We start from the raw sequence: 20,612 nt of genomic DNA, 5'->3' as shown, positions 1-20,612 counted from the left end.
GGGAATCCCCGGCAGCCTACGTCTATTGCAGCATAACTAAGGGAGGATTCAGGGTCACCTGGTCCAGCCCTAACTATATGCTTTAGCAAAAAGGAAAGTTTTAAGCCTAATCTTGAAAGTAGAAATAGTGTCTGTCTCCCAAATCCAAACTGGAAGCTGGTTCCACAGTATAGGGGCCTGAAAACTGAAGGCTCTCCCTCCCATTCTACTTTTAAATACTCTATGAACAACAAGTAGGCCTGCAGTGGGAGAGCGAAGTGCTCTAATAGGGTGATATGGTACTTCAAGGTCATTAAGATAAGATGGGGCCTGATTATTTAAGACCTTGTATGTGAGGAGCAGGATTTTGAATTCAATTCTGGATTTAACAGGAAGCCAAAGAAGGGAAGCCAAAACAGGAGAAATATGCTCTCTCTCTCTAGGCCCTGTCAGGACTCTTGCTGCAGCATTTTGGATTAGCTGAAGGCTTTTCAGTGAGTTTTTTGGACATCCTGATAATAATGAATTGCAGTAGTCCAGCCTGGAAGTAATAAATGCATGAACTAGTTTTTCAGCGTCACTCTGAGACAGGATATTTCTAACTTTAGAGATGTTGCGCAAATGGAAGAAAGCAGTCTTACATATTTGTTTAATATGTGCGTTGAAGGACATATCCTGGTCAAAAATGACTCCAAGTTTCCTCACAGCGTTACTGGAGGCCAAGGCAATGCCATCCAGAGTAAGAATCTGGTTAGATACCATATTTCTAAGATTTTCAGGGCCGAGTACAACAGCCTCAGTTTTATCTGAATTAAGGAGCAGAAAGTTAGTGGCCATCCAGGTCTTTATGTCTTTAAGACATTCCTGCAGGTTAACTAATTGGTGTGTGTTATCTGGTTTCATAGATAGATAGAGCTGGGTGTCATCTGCATAGCAGTGAAAAGTTATGCTATGTCTTCTAATGATGCTGCCTAGGGGAAGCATGTATAGTGTAAACAGAATTGGTCCTAGCACTGAACCCTGTGGAACTCCATAATTAACCTCAGTGGGTGAAGAGGACTCTCCATTTACATGCACAAATTGGAGTCTATTAGATAGATATGATACAAACCAGTGCAGCGCAGTGCCTGTAATACCTACAGCATGTTCTAATCGCTCTAATAGGATATTATGGTTGACAGTATCGAATGCTGCACTAAGGTCTAGCAGGACAAGCACAGAGATGAGTCCACTGTCAGAGGCCATACGAAGATCATTTGTAACCTTCACTAAAGCGGTTTCTGTGCTGTGATGAGCTCTGAAACCTGACTGAAACTCTTCAAATAAGCCATTCCTCTGCAGATGATCTGTTAGCTGTTTGACAACTACTCTTTCAAAGATTTTTGATATGAAAGGAAGGTTGGAGATTGGCCTATAATTAGCTAAGACTGCTGGGTCTAGAGATGCTTTTTAAGTAAAGGTTTAACTACAGCCAGCTTGAAGGCCTGTGGTACATAGCCGATTATTAGAGATAGGTTTATCATATTTAAGATCGAAGAATTAATTAATGGCAGGACTTCTTTGAGCAGTTTTGTAGGAATGGGGTCTAAAAGACACATTGATGGTTTGGAGGAAGTAATTATTTAAGTTAACTCAGAAAGATCAATTGGAGAAAAAGAGTCTAACTAACATCAATGGTACTAAGAGTAGCTGTAGATAATATTACATCTGTGGGATGATTATTGGTAATTTTTTCTCTAATGATAAAAATTTTATTTGTGAAGAAGTTCATGAAGTCATTACTAGTTAACGTTAAAGGGATGGTTGGAAAGAGTTCAAAAGGGTTGGTTCAAAAGAGCTCTGACTTTTTTTGAGCCTGGCTACAGTGCTGAAGAGAAACCTGGGGTTGTTCTTATTTTCTTCAATCAGTGACGAATACTAAGATGTTCTGGCTTTAAGGAGGGCTTTCTTATAAAGCAGCAAACTATTTCTCCAGGCTAAATGATGATCCTCTAAATTTGTGACACACCATTTCCTCTCCAGCTTATGAGTCATCTGCTTTAGGGTACGTGTTTGAGAATTATACCACGGTCAGGTACTTCTGATTTGAGACCTTAGTTTTCACAGGAGCTACAGTATCCAGAGTCGTACATAGTGAGGAGGTAAAATTATTAACAAGATAATCGACTTCCGTTGGAGCAGCGTTCAGATAGCTGCTCTGCTCTATGTTGGTACAGGGCATTGAAGATGATAACAGTGGGTGGATTATATTCTTAAACTTAGTTACAGCACTTTCAGAAAGACATCTACTTTGATAAAGTCTACTCTCCACTGCTGTGTACTCAATTATTGTAAATGTAAATGTTATCAGGAAATGATCAGACAGGAGAGGGTTTTCAGGAAACACTGTTAAATGTTCAGTTTCTATGCCATATGTTAAAACAAGATCTAGAGTGTGATTAAAGTGGTGGGTGGGTTCTTTTACATTACATTTACATTACAATAATTATTTTTCCTGAGCTGAGAACTAAATCGGATAAAAAGTCTGAGAAATCAGACAAAAACTCTGTGTAAGGCCCAGGTGGACGATAGACGATAACAAGTAAGACTGGTTTTACTGAGTTTTACAGCTGGGGTGGACAAGGCTAAGCATCAGGCTTTCAAATGAATTAAAAGTCTGTCTTGGTCTTTCGTTAATTAATAGTTATTATTAAGTATTATATTATGTCACTGCATAGGTCAGGCTCTCGATGGTGGATCTGTAGAAGGTCACCAGCAGTGGGGTGTTTAGTTGCTCCTTCCTGCGCACCCTTAGGAAGTGTAGCCACTGCTGGGCTTTCTTGACTAGGGCCGTGGTGTTAGCTGCCCAGGAGAGGTCTGCAGAGATGGGGACGCCAAGGAATTTGAAAGACTGCACTCGCTCTACACATTCTCCGTTGATGTGCAGGGGGGCAGGGGCAGTTCCGTTCTGCCTGAAGTCCAGGATGTATTCCTTGGTCTTGGTGATGTTAAGTGCCAGGTTGTTTGATGCACACCATTCTCCCAGTCTCAGGACCTCATCTCCCCTTAAGCCGCCTCATTTCCCCCTGTGATCAGCCCCATCACTGTTGTGTATATCAGCAAATTTGACAATGATGTTCTCTGGGCAGGCGGGACTGCAGTCATATGTGTAGAGGGAGTAGAGTAGTGGGCTTAGTACAGTGTTAACATTCACACAGTCCGTCGTCAGATACACAGATGAGGTTAGTAAAGAAAAATTGTCCATATTACTCACCACAGCCAGCTGTTGGAAAGTCCAGGAATCCAGCTGTGGTGAGGAGCGCCGGCGGCACGAGCGTCGCTTCTTAGACGATGCCGGGGCCGGCGTGTCAGGCTGAGGATCCACCAGCTGGCCGGGCTGGAGAGCAGCCTGAGATGGAGAGTGGAGGTTGAGCGTGTTAATGAGAAAGTCCACGACGATTGGGTAAAGCGTATCCAATACCCAGGGGACACAAGACAGCGTCTCCTTCAGCCGATCTTCCACAGCGAGACGAAATTCATCCCCGTGCGCCCCCAGCCATAGGTCGCAGAGTCTATTAACTTTGTCCGTGACTTTCCTCCTAAGCCTCTCCTCGGAGTCCGCTGGGTCCATGTCTGGCGGGATTATTCTGGGGAAGTAGGGGAGGGAGGACCCAAATGCTGGACTCTGTGTGCTTAGCAGTGCGTTTATTTACAGTGCAGTAAATATTCACATAAACCATCCCCATGAGTTTCCCTGACTCCTATGCTGTGTCTTCCTTCCCAATAAGTCTGTGTCTTGTGCTTTCCGCTTCCGTGTGTCTGCACTGCTCGTGCTCGCAGCACTCGGGTTTTCCATGCTACTCCTGCAGGAAATGATAGAAGCGGCCGTCAAGACACTTAACTACTGCGGGCATACACACACTAGACTTGACACTAAACAACACTGACATGGAGTCTCACGCAATAATCCCGCGTTGGTGGAGGCTTCACCACACCATTAAGTAGTTCCGTCCGCCCACGCTGATCCGCTGCAGGTGTGTGGCATCCTCCTCGGTCGTGGCCAGCCATCCTCAGGCCTGACTGTGCCTGTAGCACATTTCAGTACATTGGCTACAGCCACAACCACACACCTCCCTATACATACACACATGGACAAACCCCCAGACAGTAGAACAGTGCACACACATCTTCACAAAACATAAAAAAGGCCCACAACTGCTCATGGACCCTGGGTCGCTCAGACCTAGGTCCCTGACAGTTTGTACCATCTAGATTTCAAACTAGATGGTACAAAGCATTATGAATCATTTCAGGAATGTTGAAAAGAACACATAAATAAATGTTGTGCAAATAATTTCTTTATATAAATGCCATAATAATTTTAAATAAAATCATCTGATATGTTCATGTTGAGGAGGTATGTAAGGATGACAGGAGAGATCCCAATATTTTACTCCAACTGTAATCTCGGCGGAACTGGCAAACCAAACTGGCGTTTAGATGGGTTAATGATCAGGGCATGTGCTGCCAAGCGTCAAAAAACCTGATGCAGGTGGGACATGTGCTGTTCCTCCGAGATGCTGGTCCCCAGGGTATAAACTAGGTATACAAAGCCCATATTCTGTGGGCACAGAAAAGGACAGCCCACACAATACCAAGGCGATCATGGCTCAAGAGTTGGCAGTTCGTCTTGTAATCGGAAGGTTGCCGGTTTGAGCCCTGGCTCGGACAGTCTCGGTCGCTATGTCCTTGGGCAAGACACTTCACCTACTGCCTACTGGTGATGGGTGATGGCTGATGGCGTGATATGGCAGCCTCGCTTCTGTCAATCTGCCCCAGGGCAGCTGTGGCTACAACTATAGCTTGCCTCCACCAGTGTGTGAATGTGAGAGTGAATGAATAGTGGAATTGTGAAGCGCTTTGAGGGTCTCGAAAAGCACTATATAAATGCAATCCATTATTATTATTATAAGTCAGTCAAACGCTGGAAGGTTTGGGCTGCACCCTTCAGACCGAAGGCCATGAGCAAAAACTCGAAAAGGCCAAAGTAATTACGGAGTAATTATGGCAATTTGGAGGACACCCTAAGTGCGCACAGGAATCTTGTGATACTGCTGTACTAAAACAATCACAGAAAAAATAAAGGTCTCCGCAAATGGGTGGAAAAATCCTGGATGTGGTGAATGGGATAATGATCGTTTTCTGTGACGTTATTTAGACTGCGAAGATCCCCACAAGGCCTCCACTGACCATCAGATTTGGGCACCACGTTGATTGGGGTAGCCCAGTGACTATTCGAACACTCCAAAGTGCCCATGCTCCATAGTCGCTAACTCCTCCCGACAGCGAATCCAGCGAGGCGACCACAAGATGGCATTTCGTGTTGTTAGATGAAATGCCACGCTTCACATCTTAGAATAGAAGCGCCAAGGGTGTATCGCCAAGTGGGGAAAAATGGTTGGACACATGAACAGGTTGATGGGGCATCTGTTTAAGACTGTGCTTCCTCTTTACCGTCACCCAGCCAGCCTGTTTCCCTGGCTGCTTGGGATAGTCTGCTACAGGGGACTGGCTAGTTATGTGGTTTTCAAGGGTGCGAAGCCGAGTCTCCAATTCAGTGATCATGGCCTCCAGAGCTAAAAATAGGTTACATTTATTCCAAGCAACATAATTGCTAGAGGCTGAGGAGTAACTAAACATCTGACACAATGAGCAGGAAAGTGCAGGAGGGACAGGTGAAGAGGCCATGCTGATAGCAAGGTGGCTACGAGCTAAAATAAGCTAGTAAAACCCTAAAGACAAAAAAAAAAGAAAAGAAAAAAGAAACCCTAAAGACAGTGAGTGAATACTTTGACTATAAATTAGCAAGTGACTACAAGGAGAGTGTGCTTCGAATAAAGCACGTGAAGATTACTCCATGAAAAAATAAGTTATCTATAAGTGTTTTAACTAAACTGCTAGGCAGATAAGCTTCACAAAAACACCACTGTGTGTTAGAACAGAAGATGATACTCTACCGCAGCGGTCCCCAACCCCCGGGCCTCGGACCGGTACCGGTCCGTGAGTCGTTTGGTCCCGCGCCGTGAGAGTTGAGGCTCAGGTGTGAAATGTATGGTTTTCAGGGTTTTTATCGGTTTTCAGCGTTATTTTGTTATCGTTTTTATCGTTAACCCGGCTTTCCTGGGTCTTTTCACGTGTGTTATGAATAAACCTTCTTTTTTTCGGTACCGGTACAAGTTTTATTTTGTTGTATTTATCCGCGACACCTTAAAGGCCGGTCCGTGAAAATAATGTCAAGCATAAACGGGTCCGTTGCGCAAAAAAGGTTGGGGACCGCTGCTCTACCGCACAAAGAGCGAACACAGCGCCACGCAAAGGGGATTTTGAGTATATGACTATAGGTCATATGTAGAGCATTTCAATGTTGTCCTAAGCTTTCCAACCTGAGATCACTATGCCCTTTGGGAAATAATAGATCATCTGAGTTCATCCAATACTGTTGTTATAAGAACTGTGCTCTCATGCTTATGTGGCAATACAGTGCAAACATGCAAAGAGGTATCCTTCTTTTTCTCTGTGTTCTCAGCACGAACACAGTATCTGGCTGTGAACTGTTAGGCAGGTTTGATATGCCAAGTTTGTTTAAGGAAGGTGACATAATGATCGGAGGAATCTTCCCGATTTTCAACAAAGAAATAATCAGCACTTCTGCATTCGATAAGGAGCCACCTAAAGTGCAGTGTGAAGGGTATGATTTAACACAAGTGGCTTTTTCGTTTGTCATGCATGCATGTTTATTTTTGTTTAAATTCTTGTCATTGTACTTTATACGTGAAGCAGTAGCTTGGTTACTTTATGACTGTTATCAATCACTATAATGTTTTTAGGTTTGACTGGAGAGTTTTTCGATGGACCCAGGCAGTTATATTTACTATTGAAGAAATCAACAATGATCCTGCTCTCCTTCCAAACATATCTCTTGGCTATAGGATCCTTAACTCTTGTGATTCTCCTACAAATGCTTTACGTGCTGCACTAACACTGGCTAGTGGAGCAGAGGAGGTAGATGTGACTTCTCATTGCCCACCAGCTGTAACTGCAGTCATAGCAGAGGCAGGATCAACTCAGTCAATAGCTGTGGCGGGAATTTTTGGAACATTCCATGTGCCAGTAGTAAGAGATACAATTATGTTTCATGATGCTCAGTGATATTTGATGTTTTGGCATTGTATGCTGTTGCACACTGTTTCAGTGTAATTTTCTCTTCTATAGGTAAGCCACTTCTCAACGTGTGCTTGTCTGAGTGACAGAACTAAATATCCTACATTTTTTAGAACAATCCCCAGTGACTACTACCTTGCAAAAGCTTTGGCTGCACTGGTCAAACATTTTGGATGGCAGTGGATTGGAGCCATACAGTCAGACAATGATTTTGGACGTAATGGAATTCTTGCTTTTAAGGAGAAGGTTGAAAAGTTTGGCGTTTGCATTGCTTTTGTTGCGTCAGTTCTACGCACGTACACAAGAGATAAATTTCTAGAAGTTGTGGAAATAATAAAACAGTCATCTGTCAAAGTAATTTTGGCTTTTGCTGCTGAGGGTGACTTTTATCCTTTGATGCAAGAGATTGTGAACCAGAACATTACAGGAATTCAGTGGATTTCTTGTGTGGCCTGGATAACAGCACCTCGACCCTCCACACCTGAAATCTACACAGCTTTTGGTGGAACCCTTGGATTTGTAATGCAGAAGAAGGCTATTCCTAAACTAAAACAATTTCTTACAAGTATAAATCCATATACAGATCCACATGCACCTTTTATGAGGGATTTCTGGGAGAATATGGTGGGCTGCACACCTATTTTACCTGGAAATACAGGTACTGAGGCCACATTAAAAAGATGTACAGGCAATGAAACATTCATGAATTCCGAGCATGATTTCTTCGATGTCACTGAGCTCAGAGGAACCCATAATGTCTATAAAGCAGTTTATGCTATCGCACACGCCCTGCATCAGCTGGTATTTTGCAAACCCGTTGGAGAAAAACCTGTAAAGCTATGCTTGAATCTTTCAGAAATGCAGCACAAGGAGGTGTGAAATAGTGTATCATGTTTAAATTTGAAAAAATAAAAAAAACCCACAAAAATCCAGCATTTATATTATTATTGTATCTAATACATAATCTCTTCCTTTCTAGGTCAGTAAAAGCTTACAAAGGGTAAATTTCACAAATCACTTTGGTGCCGAGGTGTATTTTGATGAGAATGGTGATCCTCCTGCTAATTATGAAATTATTAACTGGCAGTTGATAAATGGAAAAGTGCATCATGTGACACTTGGTAATTTGACTTTTGCTGCAAACGGTGATTACAAGCTCAGCATCGAGGAGGAAAAGATAGTGTGGAGGACAGGGAAAACAGTAATTCTCTCTTTTTTTTAATACTGTACACTTATAGTATCTCACCTTTTTATTCTTTTGTTAACACATAGTCTGCCATTGATACAATACTTTAAAGTTTCTTTTGTCACAGGTGCCCACATCAGTGTGTTCTAATGTTTGCCCAGTTGGAACCAGAAAAGCTCAAATTCAGGGAAAACCTATATGTTGTTTTGACTGTGTACCCTGTGCTGAGGGAACTATTGCCAACTCAACAGGTAGGTAAAGTGTTTATGCATTTCTGTTGCACATAATGTAATACCACAAATTCAGTGTCTATATATAATATTTACAATGTCGATGTTTTACTGCGTCTTTTTTCAACTGAGTTTTTAAATTATAATTTTAATATATTATAATTTGCTATTCTCCTAGAATTGCATCTAGATCCATCATTGATGTGTTCTGTTTATCCTCAACAGGTGCAGCAGACTGCACACCTTGTCCAAAGGAATACTGGTCCAATGAGAGAAAAGATAAGTGCATTCCTAGAACAATTGAGTTCCTGAAATATCACGAGCCCATGGGAATAGCTCTAACATTTGTATCCCTTTTAGGGGCCTCAGTATCTCTTGCCACAATGGTGGTTTTTGTCCACAACAAAGAAACTCCTGTGATGAAAGCCAGCAACTTTGAGCTGAGCTCTCTCTTATTATTCTCTCTTTTTCTGTGCTTTCTCTGTCCTCTCACTTTCATTGGTAAGCCAACAGTCTGGTCATGCATGCTGCGCCACACCGCTTTTGGTGTGACATTTGCCCTTTGCATTTCCTGTGTCTTGGGAAAAACCATTGTTGTTGTCACAGCCTTCAAAGCCACATTTCCTGGTAACAAAGTTGCTGGAAAGTTTGGTCACGCACAACAAAGAATCATCATTTGCTCCTGCACTTTGATTCAAATAGTAATATGTGTGTTGTGGCTGACTTTAAACCCACCTTACCCACATATGTTGTTCACATACAGCAATAAGATTATTGTTCTTGAATGTAATACAGGTTCTCAGGCTGCTTTTTATGCAGTGTTGGGATACATAGGTGTCCTTGCAATCATTTGTTTGATCCTGGCATTTATGGCAAGAAAACTTCCTGATAATTTCAATGAAGCCAAATTGATCACATTCAGCCTGCTGATATTCTGTGCTGTGTGGATTACCTTCATCCCAGCATACATCAGCTCTCCTGGAAAGTTCACTGTAGCTGTGGAAATATTTGCAATTTTGTCCTCAGCTTTTGGCCTATTAAGTAGCATTTTTGCACCCAAGTGTTACATAATATTTCTTAAGCCAGAAAAAAATACCAAGAAATATATTATGGGAAAAACTATAAACTAAAAGATTCAAAAACCTTAACAATTTAAAGTTATGTCTTTTTTTTGTTTACATGTATATGACTTTAGTAAACATTGTGAGTCACTTAAAAGTCTGCAACACATTAAATAACAGAGTTTGGGTATATACATATTTAAATGTAATTTGTGACTGATAAAGGATTTATAATTAACATTTCAGTAAATTTCTATGCTGCTGAAAGAAATGTATGACAGTAATTGTATGCAAATTTTGTCCATCTAAACATAGACATGCACACACGTGCAACACAATTTAAGATTAAAAAAATAAACTGTTGCCTGCTTATCAGTCTCTCTAACACTATTCTAAACAAAACACAGTAAATCCTTTGAAATAATCATGTGTTCCATTGAAAAAACATGAAATATGACATGAAATGCATAAGGAAGAAATAAGCTAAATTTACTACTTATCAGGGGAATAATTATATGTCCTATGTCTGTGATCCATAAATGTAAAAAACTGTGTAAAATTAACAAATCAACCACTAAATATTTCTGCTTTCCTAAAATGAGGAATAATGTGAAGTCTTACATCAGTTACATCTGTAAAAGTAAACATTTATCAAAGCCCTGCTGCAGCTGTTGTGTGATTTCTAGTGGGTCGTTGATTTACACCAGTAAAGTAAGAATAACATTTTATGTGCCTGCCTTTCCCAATAAATGAACAAAACTGGCGTAAACTTTCCCTTCTACCACATGCTCTTAGTTCCATTTGAAGGGTAAAGCAGCTCTTGAGGCAACTGCTGTTTGGCAATATGTTGGCACATATGTGTAATGTAGTGGGCCATTTCTGCCAATGATATAGTGCTTCGTACCATCTAGATTTAATACTAAAGTGACCTGTATGGTAAATTCTGAATAATTTCAGGAATGTTGAAAGGAACACATAAATGTTGTGTGAATAATTTATTTATATAAATGTCATAATAACTTTAAATAAAATCATCTGACATTTTCATGTTATTTTATTTTATTATTACATGACTTTCTAGAGAAACAGACAAATGCAGTCTCCCTTTGGCAGAAGAGCAATTAATAAGGTTTAAAAATGCCAAACTCAACCCAGCACATTAATACAAGCACCTAACTTCTTGGCTACATGTATTGGTGACCCCCTCATTTTTTATAGATTGAATGATTTGCTTGTGAACATGCTTGTGTGGCATATGTTTTATGTTCTCCAGCAACAGTGGCAAGTTGTTTTTATATCTAACCAAACAATATCATTTTGTTTATAAGTACCGTATGCGCCAGTCTAATTTGCTACATTGACGTTCTATGTTGGAAGCTATAGTCTTCGTAATGTAATGGTCACACAGACATTAAGAATGACATCAGTTTCTAAATAATTTGCTGGTTCTTCGCCCACTGCCTTTTAGACATGAGTTTTTCCTGAGAATTCTCATTAGGACTGTTGAGAGAGATTTTCAGGCTTAGGCCCAGCATTCACCACCTTAAATCAAACCAGAAAATGAATTTTTTGACAGAAACTCACTGATATAAGACATCAACTGGGTGGCGAGTATTTTGGTTTTGCAATACTAACAATCTTAGACTAGTTTGAATCTCAGTAACCTCAGATCAAGTTTTCTGAAAATATTGTGAATGCCAAACTCTAGAAGGAAGTCGTCTAGAATTTTCAAATTGATACCCTGAGCTCAGAGCCTTCCCATTCCCTGGCTGGATCACCTGTGTCTTATCAACCTCATCATCTGCAATCTAAATGGTCTAGCTCATCAATCCAGTCTCTGCCAGATTATCTGCCCTTAAGAGTGGTAACCAGGCTCAGTTCAGTTGCTTCTTGTGCTCCTTGCTTTTCTGTCTACTAATGTCATCTCTATCTGTTTTCCCAGCGCTCATTCCTCCTTTGCAATAAAGCTGCATTTTGAGTTCAGTCCCGTCTCTGAGAGTCCTACATTTTGGATCCAATACTGCTGGTTTCAGTTCCATGACAAATGATCACGACCACAAAATGTCAGTGAATATCAGAAAAGTCTTTCCACACGTATACTTTCACGAGTTCTTAGTGATAATGAAATATTGTTATTTTAGCATTAAATTCATATATTTGTCTTCCATATAGTATGTATGTATCGGTTAATATCTTAATTATTGGTAAGTCCTTGTGTTGTACAAGGCCATTCACATTCTTGTAAAAGGCAAATTTTCACAACTAACTTTTCTCTGTAAGAAAACCCGAATGCTAACTCTTGCTCCTCTGCGGTTTCTATTTCCAATAGTCGCCCAAAAATAAATCTAAAATGACATCATAAAGACCATGAGCTCATCTTATATGTCTGTGGGAACAAATAGGACTGTGAACTTTTTTGTAAAGCTGACTTAAGAAGGGTTGAAGGTGGTGTTTTTGAGCTGCATAAAGAGAGACATTTCTATTCAACTCAATTCAATTCAGTTTTATTTATACGGTGCCAAATCACAAAAACAGTCACCTCAAGGCACGTTATATTGTAAGTTAGACCCTACAATAATAGATACAGGGAAAACCCAACAAGTGACCCCCTATGAGCAAGCTCTTTGGCGACAGTGGGAAGGAAAAACTCCCTTTTAACAGGAAGAAACCTCAGAACCAGGCTTAGGGAGGGGCGGCCATCTGCCGTGACGGGTTGGGGTGAGAGGAGGAAGACAGGATAGAAGACATACTGCGGAAGAGAGACAGAGATTAATAACAAGTACGATTCAATGCAGAGAGGTCTATTAACAACAAAGCAGCATTTTGGATTAACTGATGGCTTTTCAGGGAGTTTTAAGGACTTCCTGATATTAATGAATTACAGTAGCCGAGCCTAGAAGTAATAAATGCATGAACTAGTTTTTCAGTGTCACTCTAAGACAGGATATTTCTAATTTTAGAGATGTTGCTCAAATGGAAGAAAGCAGTCCTACATATTTGTTTAATATGTGTATTGAAGGACATATCCTGGTCAAAAATCCCTCCAAGTTTTCATACAGTGTTACTGGAGGCCAAGGTAATGCCATCCAGAGTAAGAATCTGGTTAGATACCATTTTTTTAAGATTTTCAGGGCCGAGTACAATAACCTCAGTTTTATCTGAATTAAGAAGCAGAAAGTTAGCGGTCATCCAGATCTTAACGTCTTTAAGACATTCCTGCGGTTTAACTAATTGGTGTGTGTTATCTGGTTTCATAGATAGATAGAGCTGGGTGTCATCTGCATAGCAGTGAAAATGTATGCCATGCCTTCTGATGATACTGCCTAAGGGAAGCATGTATAATGTAAACAGAATTGGTCCTAGCACTGAACCCTGTGGAACACCATAGTTGACCTTAGTGTGTGAAGAGGACTCTCTATTTACATGAACAAATTGGAGTCTATTAGATAGATATGATACAAACCAGTGCAGCGCAGTGCCTGTAATACCTACAGCATGCTCTAATCGCTCTAATAGGATATTATGGTCAACAGTATCAAACGCTGCACTAAGATCTAGCAGGACAAGCACAGAGATGAGTCCACTGTCAGAGGCCATAAGAAGATCATTTGTAACCTTCACTAAAGCTGTTTCTGTGCTGTGATGAGCTCTGAAACCTGACTGAAATTCTTCAAATAAGCCATTCCTCTGCAGATGATCTGTTAGCTGTTTGACAACTACTCTTTCAAGGATTGTTGATATGAAAGGAAGGTTGGAGATTGGCCTATAATTAGCTAAGACTGCTGGGTCTAGAGATGCTTTTTAAGTAAAAGTTTAACTACTGCCAGCTTGAAGGCCTGTGGTACATAGCCGATTATTAGAGATAGGTTGATCATATTTAAGATCGAAGAATTAATTAATGGCAGGACTTCTTTGAGCAGTTTTGTAGGAATGGGGTCTAAAAGACACGTTGATGGTTTGGAGGAAGTAATTATTTAAGTTAACTCAGAAAGATCAATTGGAGAAAAAGAGTCTAACTTAACATCAATGGTACTAAGAGTAGCTGTAGATAATATTACATCTGTGGGATGATTATTGGTAATTTTTTCTCTAATGATAAAAATTTTATTTGTGAAGAAGTTCATGAAGTCATTACTAGTTAACGTTAAAGGGATGGTTGGCTCAAAAGAGCTCTGACTTTTTTTGAGCCTGGCTACAGTGCTGAAGAGAAACCTGGGGTTGTTCTTATTTTCTTCAATCAGTGACGAATAGTAAGATGTTCTAGCTTTAAGGAGGGCTTTCTTATAAAGCAGCAAACTATTTCTCCAGGCTAAATGATGATCCTCTAAATTTGTGACACGCCATTTCCTCTCCAGCTTACAAGTTATCTGCTTTAGGGTACGTGTTTGAGAATTATACCACGGAGTCAGGTACTTCTGATTTGAGGCCTTATTTTTCACAGGAGCTACAGTATCCAGAGTCGTACGTAGTGAGGAGGTAAAATTATTAACAAGATAATCGACCGCTGTTGGAGCAGCGTTCAGATAGCTGCTCTGCTCTATGTTGGTACAGGGCATTGAAGATGATGACAGTGGGTGGATTATATTCTTAAACTTAGTTACAGAACTTTCAGAAAGACATCTACTGTGATGAAGTCTTTTCCCCACTGCTGTGTACTCAATTATTGTAAATATAAATGTTATTAGAAAATGATCAGACAGGAGAGGGTTTTCAAGAAACACTGTTAAATGTTCAGTTTCTATGCCACATGTTAAAACAAGATCTAGAGTGTGATTAAAGTGATGAGTGGGTTCTTTAACATTTTGAGAGAAGCCAATTGAGTCTAATAACAGGTTAAATGCCATGTTGAGGCTGTCATTTTTAACATCTACATGGATGTTAAAATCACCCACAATAATTATTTTATCTGAGCTGAGCACTAAATCAGATAAAAAGTACAAGGCTAGGCATCAGGCTTTCAAATTAATTAAAAGTCTGTCTTGGTCTTTGGTCTTTCTCTTGCATTTCAAAGCTAAGTAATAACAAACTGGCTATATGCCCTGTGCAGTGGTCATTGATCAATGGTGGGTGATCAGTGGTCATGACAATTTGCATATTAATGATCAAGGAACTGACCTCACAGCCCATCGCTCATTCGGTGGGCTAGTTCAGTCATTGTGCAAAGGTACTGTTTAAGGTTGGGGAGACCTGCAGTCAGCTGAGACTGAAGAAGTCACTTGGATGAGTAAACGAATCGTTTCTCCCTCTAAAAAAACACTATGTCCAGATGAACAGAATCAACTGTTTTTGGAATTGTTTCTGTTGTTTACAAAGTACTTATATGAGAACAGACTTCAGCAATAAAATGTAAAAACTAACATGACTACCCTTACATTTTACATTAGATTTTGTAATTTTGTCTACAATCTACCATATCATCTATCTACCATATTGTTATGAATATATTCATATTTTTCCTTGATTATTGCTTTGGTAATTGAATTTAATGGCCTATTATTAAAATATTTTTTTTACCGGTTACCTCACTGTTACCAAATTACCAAGTTGTAATGGGAAGTTCTTCCAAAACTGTCTCATTATCATTTTACAATAAAACATATTTTCTATATTTATTCTTCCAGGTTATTCAGTGTGACATAGAAAATTAAAGATATGATCTCTTCAGAGTACTTCAGGTAGAAATAATTCATAAGGAGACAGAGGCAGTGAAAAGTAGATATAAATTTATTATGGACTATCACTTGACAATCAGAGAAAAGATGTTAGAACAAGCATGTACCCAGGTCTATCGACTCTCCAAATAAGAAAGTTCTTACAGGTCAGCGCTTGTAGGTTGTATAATTGTTGCATGGTGTTCATATGACGCAAGAGAATTTCAATTTGTTTAGTTTTTTTGTTTCTTTAATTTAAATTCCAGGTTTAGCAACACAAGCGTAGGTTTATGTGTTTAAAATCTATTTCTTATTTATTACACTTTTTATCACCAAAAAAAGTAGTTTCATCTTTGCATCATTTTTTTTTTGCAGTTTTTTTCTGGTCTTAGCAATATAATATAGCACTTTGGAACAAAAATGCAAAAAAGAAGTGCAAAAGCTGAAGCTAAAATGGCAAAAATGTGAACCGCTACTGTATATTTTCCAGCTGTGCTCACATAGACTGGGATAAAAGTAATCCACACTGCAAAAAATATTAACATGCTGAAAGCAATGAACTTTGCCTCATTAAAATTATCAGGCAGGTTTCGAGCTAAAAAAGCCATTAGAAGGCACCCACAAGCCAGGATGCCAATGTATCCAAGAACAGACCAAAAGCCGACCTCTGAACCGGGGACACACTCCTTGATGATGGTAGCCCCATGGTAATCTGTATTATTGTTGGCATGAGGTGGACTAGTGAGCAGCCAGATAAAACAGATTATTACCTGAAAGAATGCAAAAATAACAGGAGAATGGTCATTTTTAAGTGACACAATGAATAGATATTGATAGCGGACAAGATTTCTACCTGGACAGCTGTTCCTAAAAGCACACTTGCTCTCTGCTGGTTAGATCCAAACCATTTCATAACATTACTTCTTGGTAGTGTGGATCTAAACGCCATCAGAACCACTGCTGTCTTGGCGAGGAGGCATGATATGCAGAGGGCGAAACTGATCCCAAATGCTGGGTACCTAATACGGCAAAGCCAGTCTGAAGGCACACCAATAAACAGCAAGCCAACAAGGAAACAAATGGCAAGGAATGCCAAGAGGAGAAAGCTCAGTTCCATGTTGTTGGCCCGAACCAGTGGTGTGTCTTTAAATGAAATGAATATGGTGATGATGAAAAGGGAAAGACAGGCTCCAAAAACAGATGCAACACATAATAGAATACCCATAAACTCATAGTAAGATAAATATTCAGTAGTCCTTGGTATACAGAGGTTCCTGGCTGTATTGGACCATGTGTCTGCTGAACAGCGTGAGCACTCCAAAGAATCTGGTGATGAACAGAGAACATAACTTTTACTTTATTGAAGCCAAATTTTAAATGCCAACATAAAAATATATGTTTGGATTAAAAATAAAGAAGGAAAACATACCAGTCTTATTACTAACTTCTCCCTCAGTACAGGGGACACAGTCATAACAGCAGATGGGTTCCCCCTTTCTCCTGACGACGCGAGTACCTGGTGGACAGCTGCTGCTGCATACAGACTGGATAGCCTGACAGGGAGTTTAATCACTCAGAAACTATAGAGTCTAATTTTAGTTTTATACACAAATCCAAAAGTAACTTGTTCTATATGAGAATAAATATGCATTATAGATTTACAAAGTAAACCCAAGTCAAGCTTACAGGTATTATGGAAAAAGCTGAATAATAAAGTTTTAACAAAACTTCAAGCAACGAATAAAAGGGTACCAATTATACTTTTTATTATGAGCGCTATATGTTTGGGTTGGTTTTTTTTTTAGCTATATTATGTCTTTAAAAAAAGAAAAGATCAGCATAGTCATGAATTACATTAAAGTGAAATAAAGTGAAATGCTAACTTTGTAAATAATTTGTGGTGTTCACAAATGTATATATATTACTATGGTATATGCATTCAACTGCAACTTATGGTCATTAATATGAGGTCAACATTAATAACTTCAATACATTCATTATTGTAAGCATACAATGGTGAAAGTTTGTCACAGCCTACATTCTCAGCCCCTGGCTCTCTTTGAGTGTCCATACTGGTCTGCTGAGTATGCGGCGTTTCACTGCTTCAGCTATGCTCCTCTGGCCTGAAACCTGTCTGATTTGGCTCTTGTGGTCTCTGATTCGCACTCTACACTCTGGACTCTCCTCAATTCAGCTATGACTTCTCTGTTGCTCAGCCAACAACCCACACATTTCTCCTCCTGTTCCGTCATGCACTCCCCAACTCTGACCCAACTCGAAAACCCATCCTTTTATCTAATAAAAGTCCCTGATATAGTTATCTGTCAATCAGATCTAGCTAGCCTTGGCTCATGTTATTGCAGCCTTCATATTTAAATGTCTGTAAATAAAATATGCTGCTAGGCAACTCAGCATTCAGGGTTGTTGTTTTACATATTTCTATGGTGTCAAGTTCCAGATATAAGTGGTCATAATTTATTTATTTTATTATCCCACGCATCCAGTAATAAATCAACTTGAGGAAAAGTCACCAAATGTGAGAAGATGGGCTGTTAATTTAACAGAATAATTTGATTTTTAAATCCCAGGGTTTCAAAATGACCCCTTGGTAGTTCTAGTGTTAACAACAAAATATGCTGCACACTAATAAGAACAAATAAGTTGATGTTTTGATCAACAGTGCATACAACAGTCTAAGAGGTGAACATGGTCTCAGGCCTGTTTTTGGAGAACACACCTTCTTCCCTAGAGGCCACTGGATCACTGAGTCATTAATAACTAGGCTGTGTCCAGGTAATGAGGCATCATAGAAGCCGACTTTCACCAAATTAAGAGAGCCATCAGGTGCCCTCTGCCAGTTCATTAGATCATAATAAGCAATGGGGTCACCATTTTGATCAAAATTGACTTTCTCTCCCAGTGCTGAGAAATTTGAACGTTTCATATAGTGAATGAGCTGTAACAAAAAGAAATAAAATGTTATTTAAAGAAAATATATGGGACATTTGACTTCAGTATTTTAAGATAACACTGAACCCATAATTTGACTCACCTGCCACGGTTTAAAATTTTTGGGGTCTGCACAGGTGCCATTAAGAAAAGGCCCCTTTCCTACTTTGCAATTACTCAAATCTTGTAGGGCATAGGCAACTAGGTACACAGCCTTGTAGATATTATATGACACTCTTAGCTGTGTCACATCAGAATAAGGAGAGTAAACATCATTTAAATCCTCTGTCCCTTTACATGGCTGTCTGTCAAAGAAATTGTCAGAGCCATGAGAATGGGTATTCACTGACCCATTTAGTCGACAGTCAAAAGTCTCTTCCCAAAATTCTGCCAGGAAAGCTGATTTATGAAGAGAGGATGCTGTAAGACTGGTGAGATGTTGTTTAATCCCAGGAATTGTGGCAGCTCTCCTGATTGCAAATCCTAATGTTCCCATCAGAAGATCTCCAGACTTTTCCCAGAGTGACTTGGCAGTGGCCCATGCCTCACTTGCAATCCACTGCAGGCCAGTCATGTTCCGACGTATGATCTCTCTCAGAATACTCTGCATCTCCGACTCACCAGAAAAGTTAATGATGACCTTTGAGGATGAAAACTAATAATGGAAAATTTAGATATATTTAATATTTAATTAATTGTAAAAATCCTAAATAATGGATTGTATGTAGAAACTAGGTCCTCTTTAAATATTCTTCTTTCTTAAAGTTAATATTTTAAATATAATAAATATGAAACAAGTCATTTTTATTACTAATTCTACAAATATATAGATATAAAAATATATTAACATAGATGCAGAGGTACCTGAATGACATTCAGTAGGTCATCTAGAGCCTGCTGACTGACCACTACAGGGTAGAAATGTGTGTAGGCAGCACACACACCATAGTGTACTGACTCCTGAAGGAAGAGCTGGATGGCAAAACGGGCATAATCAGATTCCACACCAATCACTCCCACCCAGGTCCAGCCAAAATAACTAACCAGTTGAGCCAGAGCTCTAATCTGGAAGGTGTCACTAGGCATGGTGCGCATAAAGGTAGGGAACTCCCTTTGGTTACTCAGACAGCTGCAGGATGCAAAATAGCTCACCTAGATTTACAGCAAACATAAGTTAACCATTAGCATGATGAGTTGCTGAAAGGGCTGTGAAACAAGCATCAACAATGTAATACCACTGCCTTCATAATGATCCACTGATATAGGATTTTCACACTATTTAAAATGCAGAAAGAGAGAGCTGTAAGTCTACTCATTATTAAAAAAAAGGATAAGTTGAAAATGTTTTTACATTTGAATGTATTTATATATTTCTGAAAATATAATTAGTTAATCTACACTGCAAACCTGATAAAGGTGTAATTACAAACACAGGAGTATTACATTCAGCACTAGCAGATGCAGGTCAGACTGTCTCACCAGAGGGATATGGAAACAACCCAGACTTCGAAGCAGTGCCATAGACACCCCAGAGCCAGCATCTCCTATGATTACTGAAGACACAGTTCGGCGAACAGCATCACAGCCTACATTAGAGCCATTGTTTTTTAGAACTTTGTCTCTGTAGAAACTCTCGGCTCTGAAGCCTCTGTCTGGCTGCCCATTAACCAACAATAAAGAAGCTCTCAGAGACACAGGTATGTCATCACAACTGTCATGGATGTGAAAACCTAGCTTTAGGTGTGGCAGGAGATCACTGCGGCCATTGATTTCTTTAATTGTGAAAGTCATGGTCTGCATCCACCGCAAGGCACGAGAGCTGAAACTATACAGAAGTGTAGAAACAATTAATCATACGATACCATCACACAAACACACACATGTAAACCGTAAACAGACATAAATGAGTTTGTGTGTTACAGTAGCAAATGTGTGTTAACTACTGTGAATAATAATCACTTACTACTTATACATATTAGTTTTTGGTTTTTCTTTATAGGTTGAACGAGAAAACACAGGACTGTAATGTAAAGGAAATAAGCCCCCTATAACTACATCTCCATCCTCGTAAAGACTATTTTTATCCTCTTCTCCCAAAAAAACACAGTTATCCAAAACAGCAGCTGAGCCATGTTTGTTGTTCATAAGATAAAGAAATATAAAAAGCCATGCAATAAATAATGTCATAGCTAACTCAGGTTTGAAGGAAGGCTGTAAAACCTTAATGATAGAAAATACATAAAAAGAAAACAAGAAATATGATATTTGCAGACACAGTTTAGTTATATACTGTGGGACACAGATCTGAGAGGACTGCCCACAAAGCGGCTGAAACATCACTTAAGGTAACCAGTAG

The 20,612-nt window shown here is 39.6% G+C and overlaps 2 protein-coding genes across 2 annotated transcripts; one reads left to right on the top strand and one right to left on the bottom strand.

The window, feature by feature from the left end:
• Positions 1 to 6,617: 6,617 nt before the first annotated feature.
• LOC146373626 (extracellular calcium-sensing receptor-like) lies at positions 6,618 to 9,725 on the top strand. The gene is made up of 6 exons (XM_084950118.1): positions 6,618 to 6,706; positions 6,846 to 7,128; positions 7,231 to 7,803; positions 8,159 to 8,281; positions 8,493 to 8,616; positions 8,827 to 9,725. Exons 1-6 carry the CDS (start codon positions 6,618 to 6,620, stop codon positions 9,723 to 9,725), a joined length of 2,091 nt encoding a protein of 696 aa, XP_084806244.1.
• Positions 9,726 to 15,654: 5,929 nt separating this feature from the next.
• Positions 15,655 to 20,350, bottom strand: LOC146373625 (extracellular calcium-sensing receptor-like). The gene is made up of 8 exons (XM_084949753.1): positions 20,223 to 20,350; positions 19,736 to 20,081; positions 19,121 to 19,408; positions 18,360 to 18,911; positions 18,045 to 18,263; positions 16,737 to 16,860; positions 16,161 to 16,633; positions 15,655 to 16,077 (listed from the first exon to the last, which is right to left on the bottom strand). The coding sequence occupies exons 1-8, from the start codon at positions 20,228 to 20,230 to the stop codon at positions 15,655 to 15,657; spliced, it is 2,433 nt and encodes an 810-aa protein (XP_084805879.1). The 5' UTR covers positions 20,231 to 20,350.
• Positions 20,351 to 20,612: the final 262 nt, after the last annotated feature.

This window comes from Perissodus microlepis, chromosome 14 (assembly GCF_051167445.1).
Source record: "Perissodus microlepis isolate ML-2025 ecotype Zambia chromosome 14, ASM5116744v1, whole genome shotgun sequence".
Classification (NCBI taxonomy): domain Eukaryota; kingdom Metazoa; phylum Chordata; class Actinopteri; order Cichliformes; family Cichlidae; genus Perissodus; species Perissodus microlepis.
The sequence above is the reverse complement of the archived record's forward strand: the minus strand, read 5'-3'. Positions and strand labels throughout refer to the sequence as shown.

Bases quoted from the DNA above. Each gene is read 5' to 3' on its own strand.
- LOC146373626 (XM_084950118.1), top strand. From the start codon at position 6,618: ATGATCGGAGGAATCTTCCCGATTTTCAACAAAGAAATAATCAGCACT. The intron at 6,707-6,845 runs GTATGATTTAAC...TAATGTTTTTAG, and splicing joins CCTAAAGTGCAGTGTGAAGG to GTTTGACTGGAGAGTTTTTC. The intron at 8,282-8,492 runs GTGCATCATGTG...CTTTTGTCACAG, and splicing joins GGCAGTTGATAAATGGAAAA to GTGCCCACATCAGTGTGTTC.
- LOC146373625 (XM_084949753.1), bottom strand. The intron at 16,634-16,736 runs GTATGTTTTCCT...GTTCATCACCAG, and splicing joins AGAAGTTAGTAATAAGACTG to ATTCTTTGGAGTGCTCACGC. The intron at 16,078-16,160 runs GTAGAAATCTTG...GCATTCTTTCAG, and splicing joins TTTTAGGAACAGCTGTCCAG to GTAATAATCTGTTTTATCTG.